The sequence below is a fragment of the Mobula hypostoma genome, chromosome 11 (genome assembly GCF_963921235.1).
Source record: "Mobula hypostoma chromosome 11, sMobHyp1.1, whole genome shotgun sequence".
Taxonomy (NCBI): domain Eukaryota; kingdom Metazoa; phylum Chordata; class Chondrichthyes; order Myliobatiformes; family Myliobatidae; genus Mobula; species Mobula hypostoma.
The window spans coordinates 52,648,528-52,669,288 of NC_086107.1; the positions used below are offsets into that span (position 1 = coordinate 52,648,528).

The window sequence follows — 20,761 nt, forward strand, 5'->3', positions numbered from 1 at the left end:
TAGCACATCATTGTAGTTAGTGATATTGAACTATTGCAGTTATTTGCTTTTCATCTTTTATTAATATATGCAAAAGTTTATCGCAGTTTGTTTTTATTTTTAACTCTTTTCATTTCCTAGTTCAAAGTTGCATCTGTTTTCCACAATCTGTAATTATGGATATTAACAACTGTTTAACTGCTTACCCATGGGTCTTAGTTGATGAATTAATACAGTGGGACATGTAAAATTATTTGACTGTAGAGGACATTATAACTAAAGCTATTTCTTTCCTAACTGATAACTAATATCACACTTTGCATTTATCAGTAGGGCATCACTGAAGGGCAATCAGGATTGAAAACCAAAGCTGTGTTGCTTGTTTTGTTCATCACTTTTTTTTTGTCTACTGATGCCAGTTGTAAGATTGCATTTAAGGAGTGTCTTGTGTTTGAAAGCTCATTGCAAGTGGTCAATTGTTTTTGAAGGGCAGTCACCAGTGTTGCTTAGTGAAATCCTGTGGAGAACATTGTACAGCTAAGTTTCACAATCAGTAAATTAAAAGAAAAACATGGCAATTTAATCTATTTAGGATTGTGGAGTTTGTAAACTGATTTATGTTGTTAAATGTGAAAAATGGAGTAATTTGTTATTAATCTCACCAAATTTGAATAGTCATTTTAGATGGAGCATTAGAAGAATTTTGCCCCGATTCTTTGAATAGCTTCAGAGTATTACTGCTTCAACATTTCTCTGACTAATATTTACAAACTCAACAGAAAATGGGCAAATGAATTCTGGTGTCTGCATGTTTCTGTCTCTTGGAATATAGACTATAGTCATGAGCAATTAGAACGCCAGTTCTGGTTGTGTTTTAATTGATGTTAATTTTAAAGGGTATTTTTTCCCTCCTGGGCAAATTGGATATGATACTTATGTTTATTCTTGTTCTTTCCTTAACAGAAGCGTTATAGCTTGTCAGTGAAACCACCAAAGAAGCAGCAACAAGTGAAACAGGTTCAGTCTGCAGCAGTGCAAGCATTCCTCAAACGCAAGCAGGAAGAGCTGAGGAAAAAAGGTACAATACTTAAGAGATGTTGGTTGGTACAATATCGTCATTTTGCCTCGTTTTCTGATGGAGATTTGCTCTGCATGAACTTCTGAACTTCTAAACTTCAAATGTGTGATACATTAGAATTCAGAAGTGGCAAATCTGGAATGGTTGACTAGCTATCAGAATTGGGCCCTTAAACTGCAAAGCTGTTGATATAAATTTTCTTTCTCCTCTGAATATCAGTTCTTTTGCATGCACCCTACGTATTTAGTTACTGCTTGCAGGTGGGCATGATCTCCTACAGGCGACATGCTACCAGCCGTGTAAATACACAAAATTTGGGGAGATCTTGAAGGAACCAACAATTCTTCTCCATAAGTTTTAATTGGAGGATAGATGGACTTTTTTGTGGGGGAGAGGGTGTCCTCAACTACTTCTATGATTTTTCTGTATTTTATTGCTAGGTGAAGAAGACAAATTTCAGAGATGTATTCTACGTACATACTTTGATAATAAAATGTACTTTTGAATCTTTGAACATAGGCATGAGATATTGGTGAACATGAACTATTCAGATGTTCTGGATGTCGGAATGCTGAGTAACCCAGGTAGTAAAACCAGTGTAACAGATTTGAAATTAAAAATAAAAGATGCAGTCAATAGAACAGGAAGTCTCTGGAAAAAGATTGAATGGATATAGAAATAGTGGGATAGCTATTTCTGCTCATTAAAGTATTAATGAAGCCTCTTAGAGACATTAAGCATTTATGTACATTTAGGTTCCCTGAATTTGAATCCAGCAAATCCAGTAATAATATCCATTATTTAAGAGGAGTGGAAAATGATAAAGAAATTAAACTATTAATTTCTTATTAGGCTTATAATAAGGGGCTTATTAGGGAGAGTCAACATGGCTTTGTGCATGGTAGGTCATGTTTGACCAATCTGTTGGAGTTTTTCGAGGAGGTTACCAGGAAAGTGGATGAAGGGAAGGCAGTGGATATTGTCTACATGGACTTCAGTAAGGCCTTTGACAAGGTCCCGCATGGGAGGTTAGTTAGGAAAATTCAGTCGCTAGGTATACATGGAGAGGTGGTAAATTGGATTAGACATTGGCTCGATGGAAGAAGCCAGAGAGTGGTGGTAGAGAATTGCTTCTCTGAGTGGAGGCCTGTGATTAGTGGTGTGCCACAGGGATCAATGCTGGGTCCATTGTTATTTGTCATCTATATCAATGATCTGGATGATAATGTGGTAAATTGGATCAGCAAGTTTGCTGATGATACAAAGATTGGAAGTGTAGTAGACAGTGAGGAAGGTTTTCAGAGCCTGCAGAGGGACTTGGACCAGCTGGAAAAATGGGCTGAAAAATGGCAGATGGAGATTAATACTGACAAGTGTGAGGTATTGCACATTGGAAGGACAAACCAACGTAGAACATACAGGGTTAATGGTAAGGCACTGAGGAGTGCAGTGGAAGAGGGATCTGGGAATACAGATACAAAATTCCCTAAAAGTGTCGGCACAGGTAGATAGGGTCGTAAAGAGAGCTTTTGGTACATTGGCCTTTATTAATCGAAGTATTGAGTATAAGAGCTGGAATGTTATGATGATGTTGTATAAGGCATTGGTGAGGCCGAATCTGGAGTATTGTGTTCAGTTTTGGTCACCAAATTACAGGAAGGATATAAATAAGGTTGAAAGAGTGCAGAGAAGGTTTACAAGGATGTTGCTGGGACTTGAGAAACTCAGTTACAGAGAAAGGTTGAATAGGTTAGGACTTTATTCCCTGGAGCGTAGAAGAATGAGGGGAGATTTGATAGAGGTATATAAAATTATGATGGGTATAGATAGAGTGAATGCAAGCAGGCTTTTTCCACTGAGGCAAGGGGAGAAAAAAACCAGAGGACATGGGTTAAGGGTGAGGGGGGAAAAGTTTAAAGGGAACATTAGGGAGGGCTTCTTCACACAGAGAGTGGTGGGAGTATGGAATGAGCTGCCAGACGAGGTGGTAAATGCGGGTTCTTTTGTAACATTTAAGAATAAATTGGACAGATACACGGATGGTCGGTGTATGGAGGGATATGGTCCGTGTGCAGGTCAGTGGGACTAGGCAGAAAATGGTTCGGCACAGCCAAGAAGGGCCAAAAGGCCTGTTTCTGTGCTGTAGTTTCTATGGTTTCTATGGTTTCTATTAATCGAATGCATATAGGGAAGTTACTAAAGCATGTTATTAGGAACTGAGTAAGTGCTTAAGTATGTACAGATTCAACGATAAATAATGTTCCTTTTTGAAGGGTTTTGAAGGGTTTATAAAGTGACCTTCTTCCCAAGTGACCAGAAAAATAAGATGTAATTGTAGAAATGAACATGGGTTATTCTAGGTTACATTTAGAAGAACTTCCTCGGGGTGGGTTTACGAAATCTGAAATATTCTCTGCAAGCCGTTTCCAAATGCAGGCTAGTGGGTGGCTTGGGTGACCATTTCAGACCTGAGATAGATTGTGGGTATGTGAATTAAAATTGTTTACTCCATTATATAAGTAGTAAATTTAGCACACTATTTTTGGTGTGCAAAAAGTCTGCCTGAAAATATGTGTACTAAATAATTTAATTTATCAAAATCTTGAGTAGTATCAATATATGGTCCATATGTGAAAGCATAAAATATCTTTTGCTTTCTACAAGCAATCAGTCGTAGAAATGAGAGACAATGGAAGGCATTTGACCTGTAAATAGTTCTAAAGTCCTCAGTAGATGATGCATTTCTTCTTCCTTTTGAGATCACTATCACAGAAACCAGTTGTCAACCAACTTTATTAACTTCAAGTGATAACAAAAAATGGCGGAGACCATTGTATACACAAAAGGTTATGAGACCTGCTATATTACTGAAACCCTTCACATCAGAACTAACTAACTTTAGCAAGTTTTGATACTCTTATAGGTAAGGAAAAGTGCAAGATGAATTCAGTTTGATTAGCTATACCTAGTGGGTCTACTCTCGATCATTAGAAACATGATAGAAGATTTTATAAATAGTGCACAGTTGAAGTCCCTTTGGGAGCTAGTTTGCTCTAGACCTCTTCACAGACGTGGCTCAAATATAAACCAGGAAAGTTGAGTTCCAGAGGTGTAGTGAGTGTGACTGTTCTCTGTCAAATCAGCATTTAATGGAGTTTGTGGCACCAAGGGGCCCTGGTAAAACTGTTATCAGGTAGGCATCAGCAAAAATCAGCTGATGCTTGAAGCCAAACTATGGACAAAGGAAAATGGTTTTGGTTGTTGAAATTCAATTATCCCAGCTCTAGAAAATTATTCCAAGCGTTTCTCTTAACCTGACATCTTCAGTACTAACCTTAAGCACAGAAGTAGAGATATTCACAAATTCCATTTGCAAAGTCTTTGGTAAGTCTTTGATGGCAGCCTATGCTGCATTCCTTTTTCAGGTTTGATCTAATAATTGGCTAATATTTGACTGGTAATAAATGTTTCGGTTTGCTATTGATTGGCTAAACTTTGGCTGGACACACGAGCTTCCGTACAATTCCTCTTAAAAAGTTGAGAAGAAAATGCATGTGCTTGGTTAGATAGACTAACCCTGCTTCCTTGTTATTGCATTTAGGATCTAACATGTTTCCTTAATCTCTTTTTAAATGTAGATTTGGAAGACCGGCGGCGGAAAGAGGAGCTATTTGCAAAACGAGTTGCACTAAAGCATGACCGTAAGGCTAGAGCAATGGCTACTCGGACAAAGGACAATTTCAGAGGTTATAATGGTATTCCTGTGGATCAGAAAGGCAAAAAGAGGACTTGTGATGATGAGGGGAAAGAACAAAGAATGGATGACAACAATGAGGATTACTATGAAGGGGAACAGGCTGAATATGAAATGTCAGAAGCAGAATATTCTGAAGGTTCTGAGGAGTTTGTAGAGCATTGGGATGAGAGAGCAAGTAAACAGCATTACAGACAGCCTGAGGTAGCAGTTAAACAGCTGAAACATCAACACAGAGAGCCAGAGAGACCAGCTAGGGAACCCAAAAAACTGTATAGAAAACCTGATGAGGTGGCAAAAGTACCTGAACAAGCTCATAACAAGGCTAAAGTATCCCAGGTTCCAAAGAAGCCACCAATGAACTTCACAGATCTCCTGAAGCTGGCTGAGAAGAAACAGTTTGAGCCGGTGGAGCTTAAGCCACTTAAAAAGGTGGAGGAGAAGCTATATACAGCAGAAGAACTAAAAGAACTTGAATTTTTAGAGCGCAAACGACAAAAACAGAATGACAAAATGAAATCTGAGAAAGTGGTCCCGTTTTCACATCCAACCAGCTCATCAAAGAAAGAACCTTCAATTAAAGGTAACAAAAGCATAAACATAGCACAAGGCTCAGGAGAGAAAAATACCTTATCCAGAGAGAATAGCTCAAAGTCTGTCCCTAGATTTAGCAAAAAACCAAAAATGTCATCTAGTGAAAGATTACCTCCTACACCATCTCACAAGGCACCAGCTCAAGAAAAGTCCAAGTCTTCATTAGGGACTGGCTATTCTACCTCTAAAGCACCTGGTAGTGGTAGTAGTGTGAAAACTTCAATAAATGTTTCAGCAAAATCAGGAAGTAGCTTTCAAACACCAAGCAAAGCTTTGAAACCTGGATCCAATGGAAGCCATTCTGCGTTGTCTTCAAAACACACCCAAAAGAAAATTAATAGACCTATGTCTTCTGGGAAAGTTGATAATGTTTCCACAAGACATGAAAGGACAGAATCTTCAAGTCTGAACTCCAAAAGTGCGAGTAGTTCAGCTCCTGAGCGACCCAAAGCTTCCTCTGGCTCTAGCCAAAAGCAAACAAGTAGTGCAAACAAATTGGGCCAGTCGAGGCCCAGTAGTGCGAGTAATTCTAGGCCGCCTTGTGCAGGTGCTTCAAACTCCACACAATCAAAAGAGAGAATTTCAGGTACTCTAAGGCCTAACTCTGGGTCTCTGCAATCAAAAACCACAAATGCCTCTGGATCAATGAGACCTGGAAATACTTTGGCTGTGCCTGGCCGACATGGGAATGCTCCAAGTCCTGGAACTGGACGACCTGGAAGTGGAGCTGCAGAATCAAAACCCAAATGTACTGTGGTATCAGAAACAATATCATCAAAGAACTTTCCTTCAAGGCCCAGCAATGGACAGATGATCAACAGGAGACCACCGCCAACAGGGCATAGACCAATGATGCACCCGCCAGGTACTACATGAAAATATGAAATAACTTTAAATTACTTGTACATTATTTGTTATCTAGTGGTATAGAATTTAGCAGAAGAAAAACAAGAGCCTTAGGAACTCCATTTCTAGTTCCATCAAAGGGTTTTAGTCTTGAAGGATTTATATCTTTAGATACACAAGAGACGATCTCTCACTCAAAGCATTAGTTAAGTAAAAAACTGATTAAAGTCTCAGACCTGGAACATTAACTCTGTTTTTCTTTCCACCAAGGCTGCCTGATCTGCTATTTCCAGCATTTCCTCTTCTTTTGTTTCATGTTTTCATACTGTTTATGTTTCCCCTTTAAGAATTGTTCTGAGTCTCAGCATGAATTCATCCATTCTGGATTTATGCCTTTCGCATCCACTTAGATTTGCACACAGTAAATTGATTTTGCTGTTAAGGAATATGGATATGCTGGGAGAGTGTAAGTGTTCCGTTTGGTAAATGTTTTTAAGTTTTGATGTATTAGTGGTGTTCAAGTTTGCAATTTGGTTCTTGCAGACTTGTGAACTTGGGCAAATGTATAAAATGATTTTAAAATGTATTTCAAATCGTAAAGTGTGAATATTTCTGTGATCACTTGCTAACAGACATGGGGACAGTCATTTAAAATTAGGTCATTGGAGTTTTGTTCAGAGAGTGGTCAATCTCTGGAATTCTCTATCCCAGATCATTGTAGTGGCTAGGCCACTGGAGTTGGTTAAAGTGGAAATAGTGGCCTGTGGCCCTTCTATTTTGTCATGTTCATGCCAGCAAAATAATTTGTGCACACAGGAATAAAATTAAAAAAATGCTTTTGAACTATCCTTGAGTTACTGTACTATTTAAAGGGTTCTATTGTATCATGTGGAGTAACATGCCTTGATTTAACCTAGTCTCTAGGCTCACCTTAGCAATTTGCTTTATGGAACCTCTCCTAAAGTATATATGCTGCACTTTAGGACATGTACGTACATACATAGTATATGGGTCTTGGTTGTAAAGCCAATTAGATTCGGTCTGAATATCATCCACTATCAAATAATCTGTCAGAATTGTGGAATAAGTGAGATGGAAATATACATAACCTGGATGATTGTGAGAGTGAACTGATGGAATCTGAGCCTGGAATGTGAAAGGCAGATTTTTTTCCCCCGATTCTAAATTTTGTCACCACTGAAATGTTATAATAAGACCTAAGGAATGGTAATTATTTCTCTGTTATAAGATGGTACTGGGAACCCATGGTCTGTACTTGTTAATCACTGCTGAACGTCTTACAAGGTATCATTGGTTGTTTCTGTGCCTCAGGAAATCCTATAAGGTCAGCTGGTCCTATATCATATAAACGACGACTGGATGATGATGAAGATGATGAGTATGACTCAGAAATGGACGATTTTATTGACGATGCTGGGGAACCACAAGATGAAATCTCAAAGCACATCAGGGAAATCTTTGGATATGATCGCACCAAGTAAGACAGCTCCTTCCAGTCTTTGTCTCTGTTTATTTATGTATTGAGAAATAACCTTGCCTGTCTTGTAGGAGAATCCAGAACATTGATTGATTTCTAACTTCTAAAGTTTTAGATCGATCAGAGTTAATAGGAAGAGGTTCTTCACATAAGCTGTGAAACTGGAGCTCTTTTAAATGAAACACCAATGGAAATTCTAAAATTGGGCTTCATTTTAAGGAAATGGAAATAAGGTATATTGAGGATTTGGGGTAAAGACAAATTAGCACTTTCACAGTAACGTTTCTGAACAAGAAGAACTGCGTAGTTTGGCTTAAATCTGTGAAGTTGTATGGAAACAATGAGAATGCTGCCATTGATATTCCTGGGGGAGAAAGGGTTTTTTGAGGGCAAGGAAGAAGAGAGTAAATGGTGGCATCTGCATTTTTGGTACAGAAAGCAGGAAAAATAAATGACAAAATAGGTTGTGGTGCAGGCACAGGAAGTGTATTATTTAGCTGTTTTACCACATTTCTCATTCTGCAAGGTACTAAGTATTCTTCCAGGTAAGCAGTGATTTGCTTGAACTCTCTTCGGGTGAACATACTATATTCATTTTTCACTATTTGGTTTCTATTATGCAGATCTCATCATTGCTTTGTGTATTACTTTAATTTGTCTGAAAATAATCCCCCAAGCTTTCAGTCACCTTTTAGTTAACTGACCCAACTCACTTTGACCTCTTCTTAGCCTCTGATATTATCTCAGCATAGCCTGGTGTAAACATAAAGAACAGCTCCACATCTTGCAACGTTCTTTCTTATTTTCGTGACATGGGCAGGCTTGGGAAGTCCACTTTTAATATCAGCATCTTTAATTGATCTTGAGAAGGTGGTGGTGGGCTGCCTCCTTAAGCCATTGCATTGATGAGACCAGGGTTGCTAGGTTGTAGTTTGATTCAGTGAGACTGAAGAACTATGACTAAGTACTTCAGTCTTTATTAGATTCAGGATTTTCAGATCACGGACACTGCACCCTAATTTTAAATATGATGGTTGTTGGTAACAATTCCTTCTGTATTTACTTGTGCTTTATTTATTAGCTCACCCAATTATGGCCCTTTTTCCCTTTATTATAATAGTTCAAGTTCCACTTTACTTGTCATTCAACCATACACATCAATACAGTCAAACGAATCGGTGTTCCTCCGGGGCCATGGTGCAAAGCACAGTGCCAACAATCTCACACAGCACATATAATTATGATAGCAGAAAAACAGTTACAAAAAAATTTTTTAAATAATATAGTGCAAGTTCCTGAGTGTCATGGCCTGTAGATTGATGGTGAGTGGATGTTGTCCTGGAACCAAGTTTCTGCAAGAACAATCCTACAGATAAATGCAACCAGGTTGTCTTCCACCAAATGAACACTGGAGGGCTGCATTGATGGGACAAGCCAGCCCCCTGCCCCCAGCCCCCAGCCGAGCTCTGAATCCAGCTGCACACAGCCAGTTCTGGTATCTTGTTCCCTGGCAGTTGCACCAGGCGACCCCAAAGTATGAGGCCCTGATCCAATCCACAACTGAAGTGACACAACTCCCCTGCTGTTGGTCTCACCAATGAACCAGTGAATCAGACTCTCAGTATTCTATATTACCAATGTCCAACAGGGTCTTGCGAACACAGTCCAAGCCAGTCATTTCCACCATTTGTTGGACTGCACACCGCCTCTAGGTGGCTAAAGCAGGCTGCAGCACAGTCTGTCTCCACCACTATCAACTCGCTGGTGGGGTAGTCCTGCAGGACTTTACATTTTTGATAACCAGCATTGCCCTGCGATTATGTTTAAAAAAAAAGACATAAAGGATGAACAATTGCACCTTTGTTTGGAGACAGTGGGGCCACTGCAACAGTGTGCTGTCATCCTTTGTTTGAATATAAAATGATATGAAGTGAAAAACAACTTGATCAGGGAAAGCCTCAGAATCAGTTTATTCAATTATCAAGGTTGTTTCCTCATTTGCATTAAACAAAGCAGAAGGCATGATCTGGGTCTTTAATGCTTTAATCAGACTAGATCCAACCAGGTGACTGATTCTTTGCAGCTTCTCTTTATTCCATGATCTATTCATGCTGAGAGGGTCTATACTGTTTAGCAGTGATATGTTTTCTTTCTGAATAATGTGTGTGCCTTAAAGCTGTTGTTCTCCCATATACAGCCCTTAATTCATCCATTTACTTTCTCTTTTAATCTTTGAACTACATGTCACTCAACCATCCAATGCCCCAAAATTCATGCTTGGCTGAATAATATTATCAATTCACGTGGGCATGTGGCCACATGGTTAAGGCATTGGACTAGCAATCTGAAGATCGTGAGTTCGAGCCCCAGCCTAGGCAGCGTGTTGTGTCCTTGAGCAAGGCACTTAACCACACAGTGCTCTGCGACGACACTGGTGCCAAGCTGTATCGGCCCTTGCCCTTCCCTTGGACAACATCGGTGTTGTGGAGAGGGGAGACCTGCAGCATGGGCAACTGCCAGTCTTCCATACAACCTTGCCCAGGCCTGTGTCCTTGGAGAGTGAAGACTTTCCGGGCACAGATCCATGGTCTCGTAAGACTAACGGATGCCGTAATTATCAATTCAATGTCTTCACTACATTTTAGTTGTTATTGTGACCTTACTGTAAATCTTTTGAATTTCTTGAAGATCTGTCTTAAAATTTCTTTTGAAGATATAAATATACTCTTCTGATGTCTCTTCCTGCTTCTTTCAGGATTCCCTAGTTTGAATGTTCTGTTAAGGTATTTCAAATTTAGTCCAACTGATGACTTTTATTAATTCTGTTTGATTTGCATATTGGATTATTTACCTTTTCTTTCTGCCATATGTACATAATTGATTTATGGCAAGGGAGGAAATGTACACTTTTATGTCTTCCTATTTTGAACAGAGCTGCTTTCCCAAGCTGGGATATCATATAAAAATGTTAATAATTTAAAAGCCTAGGAACTTAAACTGTGTATTTTATGAAATCTCCATTCCTTCATTTTTCTTCTCAACACCTGTTTCACGGTCGAAGTTTGTGTAATCTTGAGTTTTCAGCTGTTTTACTAAATGTGAAACACTGGAGATTTTGGAAATAAGATGCAACACCCAGTTTTGGAAATACTCAGCAGGTTAGACTTATTTTTTTCAAAGTTCAACGTACATTTATGATAATAATAGGTACTTTATTGATCCCAAGTGGGAAATTCTTTCAATACAGTAGCAACATTTAAAAACACACTTAGCAGTGTGCAGACTTAACTAATACTAATGTATGGAATAATAATATACATGATAATACACCAGTGTGCAATAATGTACAAAATAATAAAGCAGAGGTTATTGTACTATGATGTGTGCTTCTGTTGCATAGAGATGAACTGTTGTATATGCTTATTGAATTTAGTAGGAAAGATTTTCTGTAACCATCCTTATGACGGTGCACCTGAATGAGCCTGTTCGAAAAGGTGCTCTGCTGCTTATTCAGTAGGACATTATCAAAGTATGTATAAATTATACAACCTTGAGTTTCGTCTGCTTACAGGCAGCCACGAAGCAAGAAACATGAAAGAACCTAATTTACAAATCATGCAAACAAAAGCAAGCATCAGCATTCAGAACCAAATTGAGTTCATAGACCCGGAGCCCAGAGCAGCTGGAGAAGACCCATAGCCTCAGTCTCAGTTTATCATACAGTGGGGCAAATTGTCATGAAGCTCACAGACATGAAGCCTGGAGCAACCTCACAGTCTCAGCGCCACAGAGAGGGGAGTTAATGTTGCAGAAGAGCAAGTGAAATCGGCACCTCTAGTCTCAACACCCTGCTTTATCGGTCTGTTGGGGCCGGCTGGCATTTAAAACGTCCAAACATTGGGCCGGGCTCTGTTGCAGTGATATGCTCTGGGCCTGTACTCTGCTATCAAGCCTGTACTTGACCTTTCTAAATTGGCTATGCACTTAGATCAATCCAACCTTGCTGCCCGTTAAGGTGGACGGGCTCTGAAACCCCTCTGCACTGACTCCTCTCCGACTCGCCCTCGCCAACTCTATTTCTGATTCAGTCTCTGTCTCGACCTTGCTCTGACCACTTCTCCTCAACATATCACGCTCCAAATTTGAATCACACCTGCATGCTCAACCCTCATGTCACCCTGGCCTTCGCTCACCTCTTCACTGTTTGCGGTGATAGCTTACTACAATTTACCACAGGAAAAAGTGTTATTAATAAAGTATTTAGTCATATTTCTTGCCTTATAAACCACCAGTAAGCTGTCACCCAACTTCAGTAGCGTCATTGATTTTAAACTTTCTTGCTGCAGTGCTACTCATTTTATTGTTACCAGCTCTGTTTCATCATGATGTAGTTGCAACTGCTAATTGCATCTCTAATTTGGAAGTAATTCTGAATCACCACTTCATACCTAGTGTTGTTGATTTCAAACTCAACATGTACAGTGCCTCTTGTTCTGAGTGTTTCTAGTATTTTTTTTAAACTTTGGCTTCCTAGTTATACAATATTTCACTTTTGTAGAGTAAGAACTAAACATCCTCAAGGGATATTTCATGTTTGGATACAATGACTTTTTCTTTATTTTTCTGAGAAGTTTCAGAATATTCCTTTTTTTTTGAGGCAGCATGACAGTTGAGAAGGAAGAGGAAATATCCATGTTTTTTATTCTGGTTTTTTATTCTTTGTTCATAGCTCTTTATCTCCATTATTGGTATCTATAGAAGAACTGTGATTATTGCTGTTTGTTTAGTCTGTTGTACAGCAAGGTATTAGTGAATTGTGTAAATGCAGGATAGTTTTAATTTCCGAATTGTGTTTCTTGATTTAATATTTATATTTGATATTAGATTATGTGCTAAGTGAGCACAATTACTTTTTAAAGCCAAGGAGACCAAAGTCTTGCTGGTGATGTTGCTGTCATGCATGAAGTGACTGTAAGAATGATAACGTTTGCAAAAATCAAGATTGCACTGCAAGAGATGTATGTGTAAGCAGGAAATCAAGGTCTTTACTCAGCTAACTCATTTTGTTATCAGATCATTTGGTGGAGCACATGGAGAATTTGGTCTTGAAGTATTTTGCTTTCATGTCTCAGCATTGACTTTTAACAGTATTTCAGGATCATAAATTTATTTACTGAATAGATTTTATAAAAGGTATGCTTTCTAATTCTGTACCATCTGGGTCATTATTCATGATATTCAACACATTGTTTACAGATAAGGCTTTGAAATAAGTGTTACGTTATTTCTGAGCGATGCAGCTCCCCTCACAGTTCTGGCAGCTTGGACCTTATTTATAGAGTCACACAGCATGGAAATGGGTCCTTTGGACCAGCTGGTCCATGTCATCCAAAGTTCCCACCTAAGCTGGTTCAATTTGCCAGCATCCTTCTAAACCTTTCCTATCCAAGTAGCTAAGTGCCGTTCAAATATTGTTAATATACTTGTGTCAACCACATTCTCTGGCATTTCGTTCCATATACTGACCACCCTCTGGCTGAAAAATGCCCTTCAGGTTACTATTAAATCTCTCGCCTTAACCTATAAGGATTGTCTGGCAACATGAGAGTCCACTGTGTAAAACTTACTTGCAACACAGTGCTGGGCAACCACATGTTTACCAAGTCAAGAATTTGCTAAACTGTTTGTATACTCTAATGAAAGTTATTAGCAAGACAAAAAAAGTCAGCATGATTCCTTCCTATTATTCATTTTCATTTCCTTGTTTCCACCATTACTACTGATGGTCAGTTTCACACTATGCTGCATTTCTTTTTATTCTTAGTGCCTCTGAAATGGGAATGATGCATAATGTGTGATTTAAATGATTTCACTTTGGCAAGGTTGTGCTTCCATTGTGAAAACATTCCATGTTTTTCTCAACTCTGTTGCTGCACTGTTGTAATGATAATGATTGTCTGGCCCAATACATTCAATTCATAGGGGAGAGAGAAGAGAATACAGCCCAAGTAGAATATTCTAAGGTAACCTCTTAACACGTGTGTTGTTTCATTGAGGTTAAAATCACTGCAAAGTTTACAAGTTCTGTAAATATATTAAGACTAATAATGTTAGAAGAGAGCACTTCATCAATAGCATTCTGTCATACCGCTGAGGGTGGCTTGTACTCACAGTAGAGTCATAGCGTATATTCTCAGGATGGGTAGGATGGATTATGTGAGGTGTGCCTTAGGTGGGAAAAATGGTTTGAAATAAAATGTTTCCTACTTAGTTGTGATGAAAAGTGTTCCGTTCCCCAGCATGTAATAAAAATATGTTAAACATGTGCAGGAAAGCACTAAAAACATGATCCATGCTTGCTCATTTTCCTTGGCTCACTTTGAAAAGTACTAGTTAAAAAGCAGCTATTTTGTGTTTCAGATACAAGGATGAAAGTGACTATGCTTTGCGATTTATTGAAAGCAGCTGGAAAGAACAGCAGAAAGAGGAAGCCAAAAGGTAAAGGTCAGACTGGAGCACTTGTCAATATTACCTGGAGTTTGTATTGAAAGTGATTTTTGTATACTCAGCAAATAGTTTTTGTGTATTTGTAAATTTTTGCACGATCAGATGATCTGGTGTGTCACTTGTAACACAGTCCTTACAATTTGGTTTGGCATGAGTAAGAACACATCTGTCAAGACAATTTCATCCTTTGGCCCCAAGATGTAATGCTTTGTGTCAACAGATCTCAGTTTCTAGTTAACCTTCAGTCATTTGCTTTATTGGCTTATTGATCTGCACTTGTAGCAGATTTCTGGATGGCAGTTCAATGCATTGTCAACCTGCCCCTGACTAATCTCCAGCCATGCTTTGGTACTTGTACTGTAAACACAACTGCGGACATCATTGCAAAAGGGAGAAAAGACATCATTTAGGCTCAGTCTTTAGGTTTCTCCTGGGGAAGATTTGGAAGATTTGCTTTCAATGTGTAAGAAGTAAGCTGAACAGATATCTGGTGCAAATTTGATCCTTAAGCTTCTGATTAATTCATGTTAGTGGTACCATGAACGGGTTACACTTCATAGTTTGCTTAGTCTTTGTTCCATTTTAGATGAGGGTTATGTATATTGTTGGCATTGTTTGAGGTTTATTGTCGAACGGGTATTTGGGGAATAACAACTTTCTCCATTGACCATTTGATTTAATGTGTAATTTAACATCCAAGAGCTGTAAACTGATTTGACTCATTTGCTATTTATTATCATTTCCCTTTAAATGTGGATAGTGGGGACTCTAGAAGACGAGCAATAGAAGAACTCTTAAGAAATAATGTGTTCTGTCTTTTGTAAAGCATGAATTGTTTTCTTCTGCAGCTTGCGATTGGGTTTGATGGAGGATGCAGAAGAGATGAGGAAAGAGGAAGAACTAAAAAAGAGGGCAAGAGCTAAGAAACAGAAACTTTAGTTCATTGAAGATGTTTCAGCAAACTTATTTATTATATTTATATAAAAAGATCTGGTTATATTTGAGGTAATATGCACTAAAGTAAGCAAATTATACACTGTGGTACTCACTAGCTGATCGACCAATTCAAGTGAAAAGTTAAATTAGCATTAAAGAAAGCAGTGTTGATAGTGGAAGTAATTTTACATAATTTTGTGGTGCATTGGCAAATACATCTTTTCTCTTTCTAGTTCTAATGCAATTAGATAAGTGTTCTTTTAGTTCACACTGTATGTGCCATGAATTTTAACTGTGGCCCAGGTTTTGATGGCTCCAGAATATTAATTTGTGTACTACTGATGTTTAAGAGCTTAAACTCTTGCACATCTTAAAATGCACCAAATAACATCCAACTTTTGCTGCCTGGTTAGTCTACATTTTATAATTTTTATTTTGCTTCCAGGAGAGGGCAATGCAGTAGATTGGATTTGGTCTTTTTATCTCTGGCATCTCCAATTCAACCTGGCTTCTATGTAAAACCAATTTGTTTATGTTGCCCATGGGCTGATAGTCCAAATCTCTGATTATGTGTTAAATTTGCAGTTGCACTTGGTGAAATCCCAAAGTGCCTCAAGTTGGGGGGGGAGGGGGGGAATATTAAAAGAATCCAAGACTGTCATTCAATGCACTAACTCTTCCATTTATGGCAACAAAATAGATTTTGAATACTCTGAGTTTTGTTTTATTTTCTCTGCTATACCATTTGTCAGATTATTACCTCTGTCATAATTTTCAGAAAGGAAGTTGTCTCTCATTGCTTTTTCACACTTAATTTAACTAATTCAGTATTTATGTCCTCTGGTCCTAGTCCCCTGTTTTTTCTTTGTGTGCGGTATGGAGGGGTGGAGTTGAAGTAAAAGCATAAGACACTTTGTTGGAGCTGTGAAAATTGTTTGCTCTTTACCCAAGTGAATCACACCTTCCTTGGGAGTGCTAGAAGCTGATATTGGGTGCCTAAAATTGAAAACATTTCAATTTGCCTTGATTAGGACAGTATTTTTTCAAGAAAATAATGTACTCAGTAATGTCTGTGCAATTTATTTGAACGTGCATCTTGTGTTAGTGGAAAAAGTTAAAAGATCAGTTTAAAAAAACGGATATAGATTTTGTAAGCTTTTTGATGAGAAAAATGCAAGTACAGATGCATTAAATATAATTGATATTCTGTACAATAAATTTTTATTACATAGTTTATCATATCAAGTTGTATGAATTCTTTTAGACTTTTACAGTAATAAGTGCAGCTCAATTCGGCAATTGAGATGGTCCAGAAAAACACACCACCTACTTGTTTAAATGACTGGAACCAAATAATTGTTATTGGAATTATTAAATTACTTACCAAGTATTAGCAGTTTACCCACTAATGTATCATTGACTTGGGGTTCACCTTGTGTTTTTTGCTGTGCCTATCACACTAAGAAGGTTTATTCTGTTTAAAATTGCATTGACATGGAGAAATTAGAGGAAGTTTATCACCATTTTTGCAACAGGCAGATGTATTTGATTTCACATTGTATAGCCTATACTATTTGGCCTAGATCAGGATCATTGTATAATATTATGCTAGTGACTTTTATTAGATGAGGGGGTTGGGTGTAAGCTCTGTCAATTATGGATCATCATATTAAACAATAACATGGGGGGGAAATTGGTAAAGGAAAAGTTTGGATACATTTGTCAGTTATGTTTTGGGTAATATGAGAAGGCTTTAAGAAGAAAGAAGTAGAGGGATTAGGGGAGTTTACATCAAAAGTGAATCAATGGAGAGATTTGAAAATGAGAACAAGAATTTTGATTCAAACCACTGTAGGTCTTTGTGCCAATGCGGGTGAATGAGCATGGATGATGAGTGAATGGGACCTGATAGAGGAGAAGAAATGTGTAATGTAGTTATGGATGCACACAGTTATGGATATCATAGTTGAAGATTGGCCGGAAAAGCATTGGAATAGTCTTAAGGCTTAAGGTGAATCTCTCAAATGATTCACGGCATTGTTTTGTCCACATGGGAAAATGTTTTCAAGTCAAATAAAATTATTTTCACCAGTCCACACACATAAAAGTTGCTGGTGAACGCAGCAGGCCAGGCAACATCTCTAGGAAGAGGTACAGTTGATGTTTCGGGCTGAGACCCTTTGTCAGGACTAACTGACAGAAGAGATAGTAAGAGATTTGAAAGTGGGAGGGGGAGGAGGAGATCTGAAATGATAGGAGAAGACAGGAGGGGGAGGGATGGAGCCGAGAGCTGGACAGGTGATTGGCAAAAGGGATATGAGAGGATCATGGGACAGGAGGCCCAGAGAGAAAGAGTGGGGGGGGGGGAGAACCCAGAGGATGGGCAAGGGGTATAGTGAGAGGGACAGAGGGAGAAAAAGGAGAGAGAGAAAAAGAATGTGTGTATATAAATAAATAACGGATGGGGTATGAGGGGGAGGTGGGGCATTAGTGGAAGCTTGAGAAGTCAATGTTCATGCCATCAGGTTGGAGGCTACCCAGACGGAATATAAGGTGTTGTTCCTCCAACCTGAGTGTGGCTTCATCTTGAATGTAGAGGAGGCAGTGGATAGACATAACAGAATGGGACATGGAATTAAAATGTGTGGCCACTGGGAGATCCTGCTTTCTCTGGTGGACAGAGTATAGGTGTTCAGCGAAACGATCTCCCAGTCTGCATCGGGTCTTGCCAATATATAGAAGACCACATCGGGAGCACCGGACGCAGTATATCACCCCAGCCGACTCACAGGTGAAGTGTCGCCTCACCTGGAAGGACTGTCTGGGGCCCTGAGTGTTGGTAAGGGAGGAAGTGTAAGGGCATGTGTAGCATTTGTTCCACTTACAAGGATAAGTGCCAGGAGGGAGATCGGTGGGGAGGGATGGGGGGGATGAATGGACAAGGGAGTCGCGTAGGGCGGAAAGCGGGGGGGGGGAGGGAAAGATGTGCTTAGTGGTGGGATCCCATTGGAGGTAGTGGAAGTTACGGAGAATAATATGTTGGACCTGGAGGCTGGTGGGGTGGTAGGTGAGGACATGGGGAACCCTATTCCTAATGGGGTGGCGGGAGGATGGAGTGAGAGCAGATGTGCATGAAATGGGGGAGATGCGTTTGAGAGCAGAGTTGATGGTGGAGGAAGGGAAGCCCCTTTCCTTAAAAAAGGAGGACATCTCCCTCATCCTGGAATGAAAAGCCTCATCCTGAGAGCAGATGCGGCGGAGACGGAGGAATTGCGAGAAGGGGCTGGCATTTTTGCAAGAGACAGGGTGAGAAGAGAAATAGTCCAGAGATTTTCAAATCTCTTACTAGCTCTTCTTTCAGTTAGTCCCAACGAAGGGTCTCGGTCCGAAACGTCGACTGTACCTCTTCCTAGAGATGCTGCCTGGCCTGCTGCGTTCACCAGCAACTTTGATGTGTGTTGCTTGAATTTCCAGCCTCTGCAGAATTCCTCATGTTTGCGTATTTTCCCCACGCTTAGTTTCAATCAAAGGAAAAACTGACATTCCCCTAAATGAACCATAAGTTGGTGGTTTTGGTTAGGTTTTATCTTCCAGTTGTCAGAGGTCTCTGATTACTATTCATAGGGCAGTTGTATAGGTGTCAGACTACCTCATTCTTGATGGGAGAATCCATTGCCTAAAGACTCTGTACCTGTTCTATTTTTCAGAAAAATGTGTTCCCACCACTGTTTTCTTTGAGCTAGCCCATCTCTTGAACATAATTAATTCAAATAGAGGGCTGTGTTAATTTTCATAGAATCATAGGCCCTGCTTGCCTATATTAGACCTTCCACACCTTTCCCAAAAAGTATCTATCCAAATGCCTTTTTAATACTAATTCTATCTGTGTCTTGTCACAGTTTGTACCAAATGACCACTGTCCTCTGTGTGCAAGATAATCCTACCCCTTGAATCTCCCTTTAAATTTCTCTTTTCGATCATAAACTTACATTCTCTTGTCTATGGTCCCTGCCTTTGGGGGGCGGGGGAGACTTTATTGTTCATTTTATCTCTGCCCCTCACAATGTTATAATCCACTTTAGTCATTTCTTGGATTCCTGTGTTCCAATGAGAACAACCTAGCTTATCCACTGTCACTGGTATTGTCCTGTGGATTTATAGCGTGTATAGAGAAAATTTCAGTTTTAGATTTTCAGAGAAAATCTAAGTCTTCAGTATCAGAGCTTGAGAATCCACTTGCCAGGCTATGAAGCAACAATGATATATTTATGATGAAATGAAGCATGCTGCTGAAAAAACTTCGTATTTATTGAACCAGCTTAATATAGCATATTGTGATGTGATTTGCTTCACGATTAATATAATGTAGGAACATTTCACAGGCTTGCTAATTTGTGCATCCTACTACACCAACTATCTGTTAACTGCCAATTAGCCCTCAATATTAAGCTTTAATATTTGGAGTGCCTGCAGTTGAAAGTGGCAAAATTTCATTTTATGGTATTGCTGGTAGTGATGCTGCGATTAATTAAGAGCAAGCTTCTGTACTCATTTTGCTCTGAGGGTTGATAACTTTCCCCGTGTGGTACTGATGGCTTGCATAACGAGAACAAAGGTCCACTACCATCCCAAAACAGTGCAGTCAGCCACTGAGTTTTTCCAGCATTCTGTTTGTTGAACAGTAAAGTGGTTAGATTAGGTTTAGTCACGGAGATTCATGCATTAAAATCAGTAGCCAGAGGATATTGTTCTCGCCCTGAGTGAATCTGTAGTCACGGAAAATGTAGGGTATATTGACCAAGCTCTATACTTTAAACTCTGGGAAGATCACTGCTTTTGATCCATCTTGATTGCTACATGCTGGGATATGAGTTTTAAATCTTAGATAAAATATCAAAATTGTGCTTCAAACTGGAACATCAAATAATTCTTAAGTTTCTATCGAAAAGAAAAATATTTTTATAGATTGTTTTATGGGCTTCCAGGTAAGAATTATTTTCCAAAAATTTTGTAAGAAAAATAAAGAAACCAAATACTTCAGCACTATTTGACAGATTTTATTAATTGTGCATCTGAGATGTGACAATGTTTAAAACATCAAACTTTCCCCATACATCAGAATATTGAATGAAAAAAGTTAAAAAATAAATACATTTCAAGGCAGTTGATCAAGAATCACTTGTCATTTTGGAAACTAAAAAGTTTTAGTCTACTGGTGATTTTGGACAATACTGATTTAAGAAGCAACCAATATATTTACCCGCCTACTAAGCTATGATCTACATTGTCAATTAAGGCTAGGACAACTTGTTAAAATTTTTTTGTAGGAATGAAATGTTTTGCAAGTGAGAAGGATGTACATCCTGAGACATCGTGAGTCTATCCCGTTAAACCAGGTCTCATGATAATCAACCAATTAAAAAGCGATTAATTATTACCTCGTGACAATGTGTGAACTGGCAGAATTCTGATCCTGCTCAATCTGGTTGTGTTGGTAGAGCCAAGCTGTGCTTCTATGCTAGTTCTTCAGTGCATCCATTATTATTGTTTGCAGCGGAGACTGCTTTCT

At 39.0% G+C, this 20,761-nt stretch overlaps 1 protein-coding gene across 2 annotated transcripts in view; it reads left to right on the forward strand.

Annotated features, from left to right (window-relative positions):
• The window catches only part of spty2d1 (SPT2 chromatin protein domain containing 1), a 32,843-nt gene extending 15,537 nt beyond the window's left edge, over positions 1-17,306 (forward strand). Inside the window, exons 1-6 of one of the 2 annotated variants that reach the window (XM_063062036.1) lie at positions 943-1,057; positions 1,577-1,641; positions 4,696-6,270; positions 7,584-7,749; positions 14,170-14,247; positions 15,105-17,306. In XM_063062036.1, coding sequence (XP_062918106.1) covers positions 1,596-1,641; positions 4,696-6,270; positions 7,584-7,749; positions 14,170-14,247; positions 15,105-15,195 — 1,956 coding nt within the window. In that variant the 5' untranslated portion in view covers positions 943-1,057; positions 1,577-1,595 and the 3' untranslated portion in view covers positions 15,196-17,306. Of the gene's footprint in view, positions 1-942; positions 1,058-1,576; positions 1,642-4,695; positions 6,271-7,583; positions 7,750-14,169; positions 14,248-15,104 lie in introns of those variants that run through there. The other variant, XM_063062035.1, reaches the window with a different exon arrangement.
• The last annotated feature ends 3,455 nt before the right edge of the window (positions 17,307-20,761 follow it).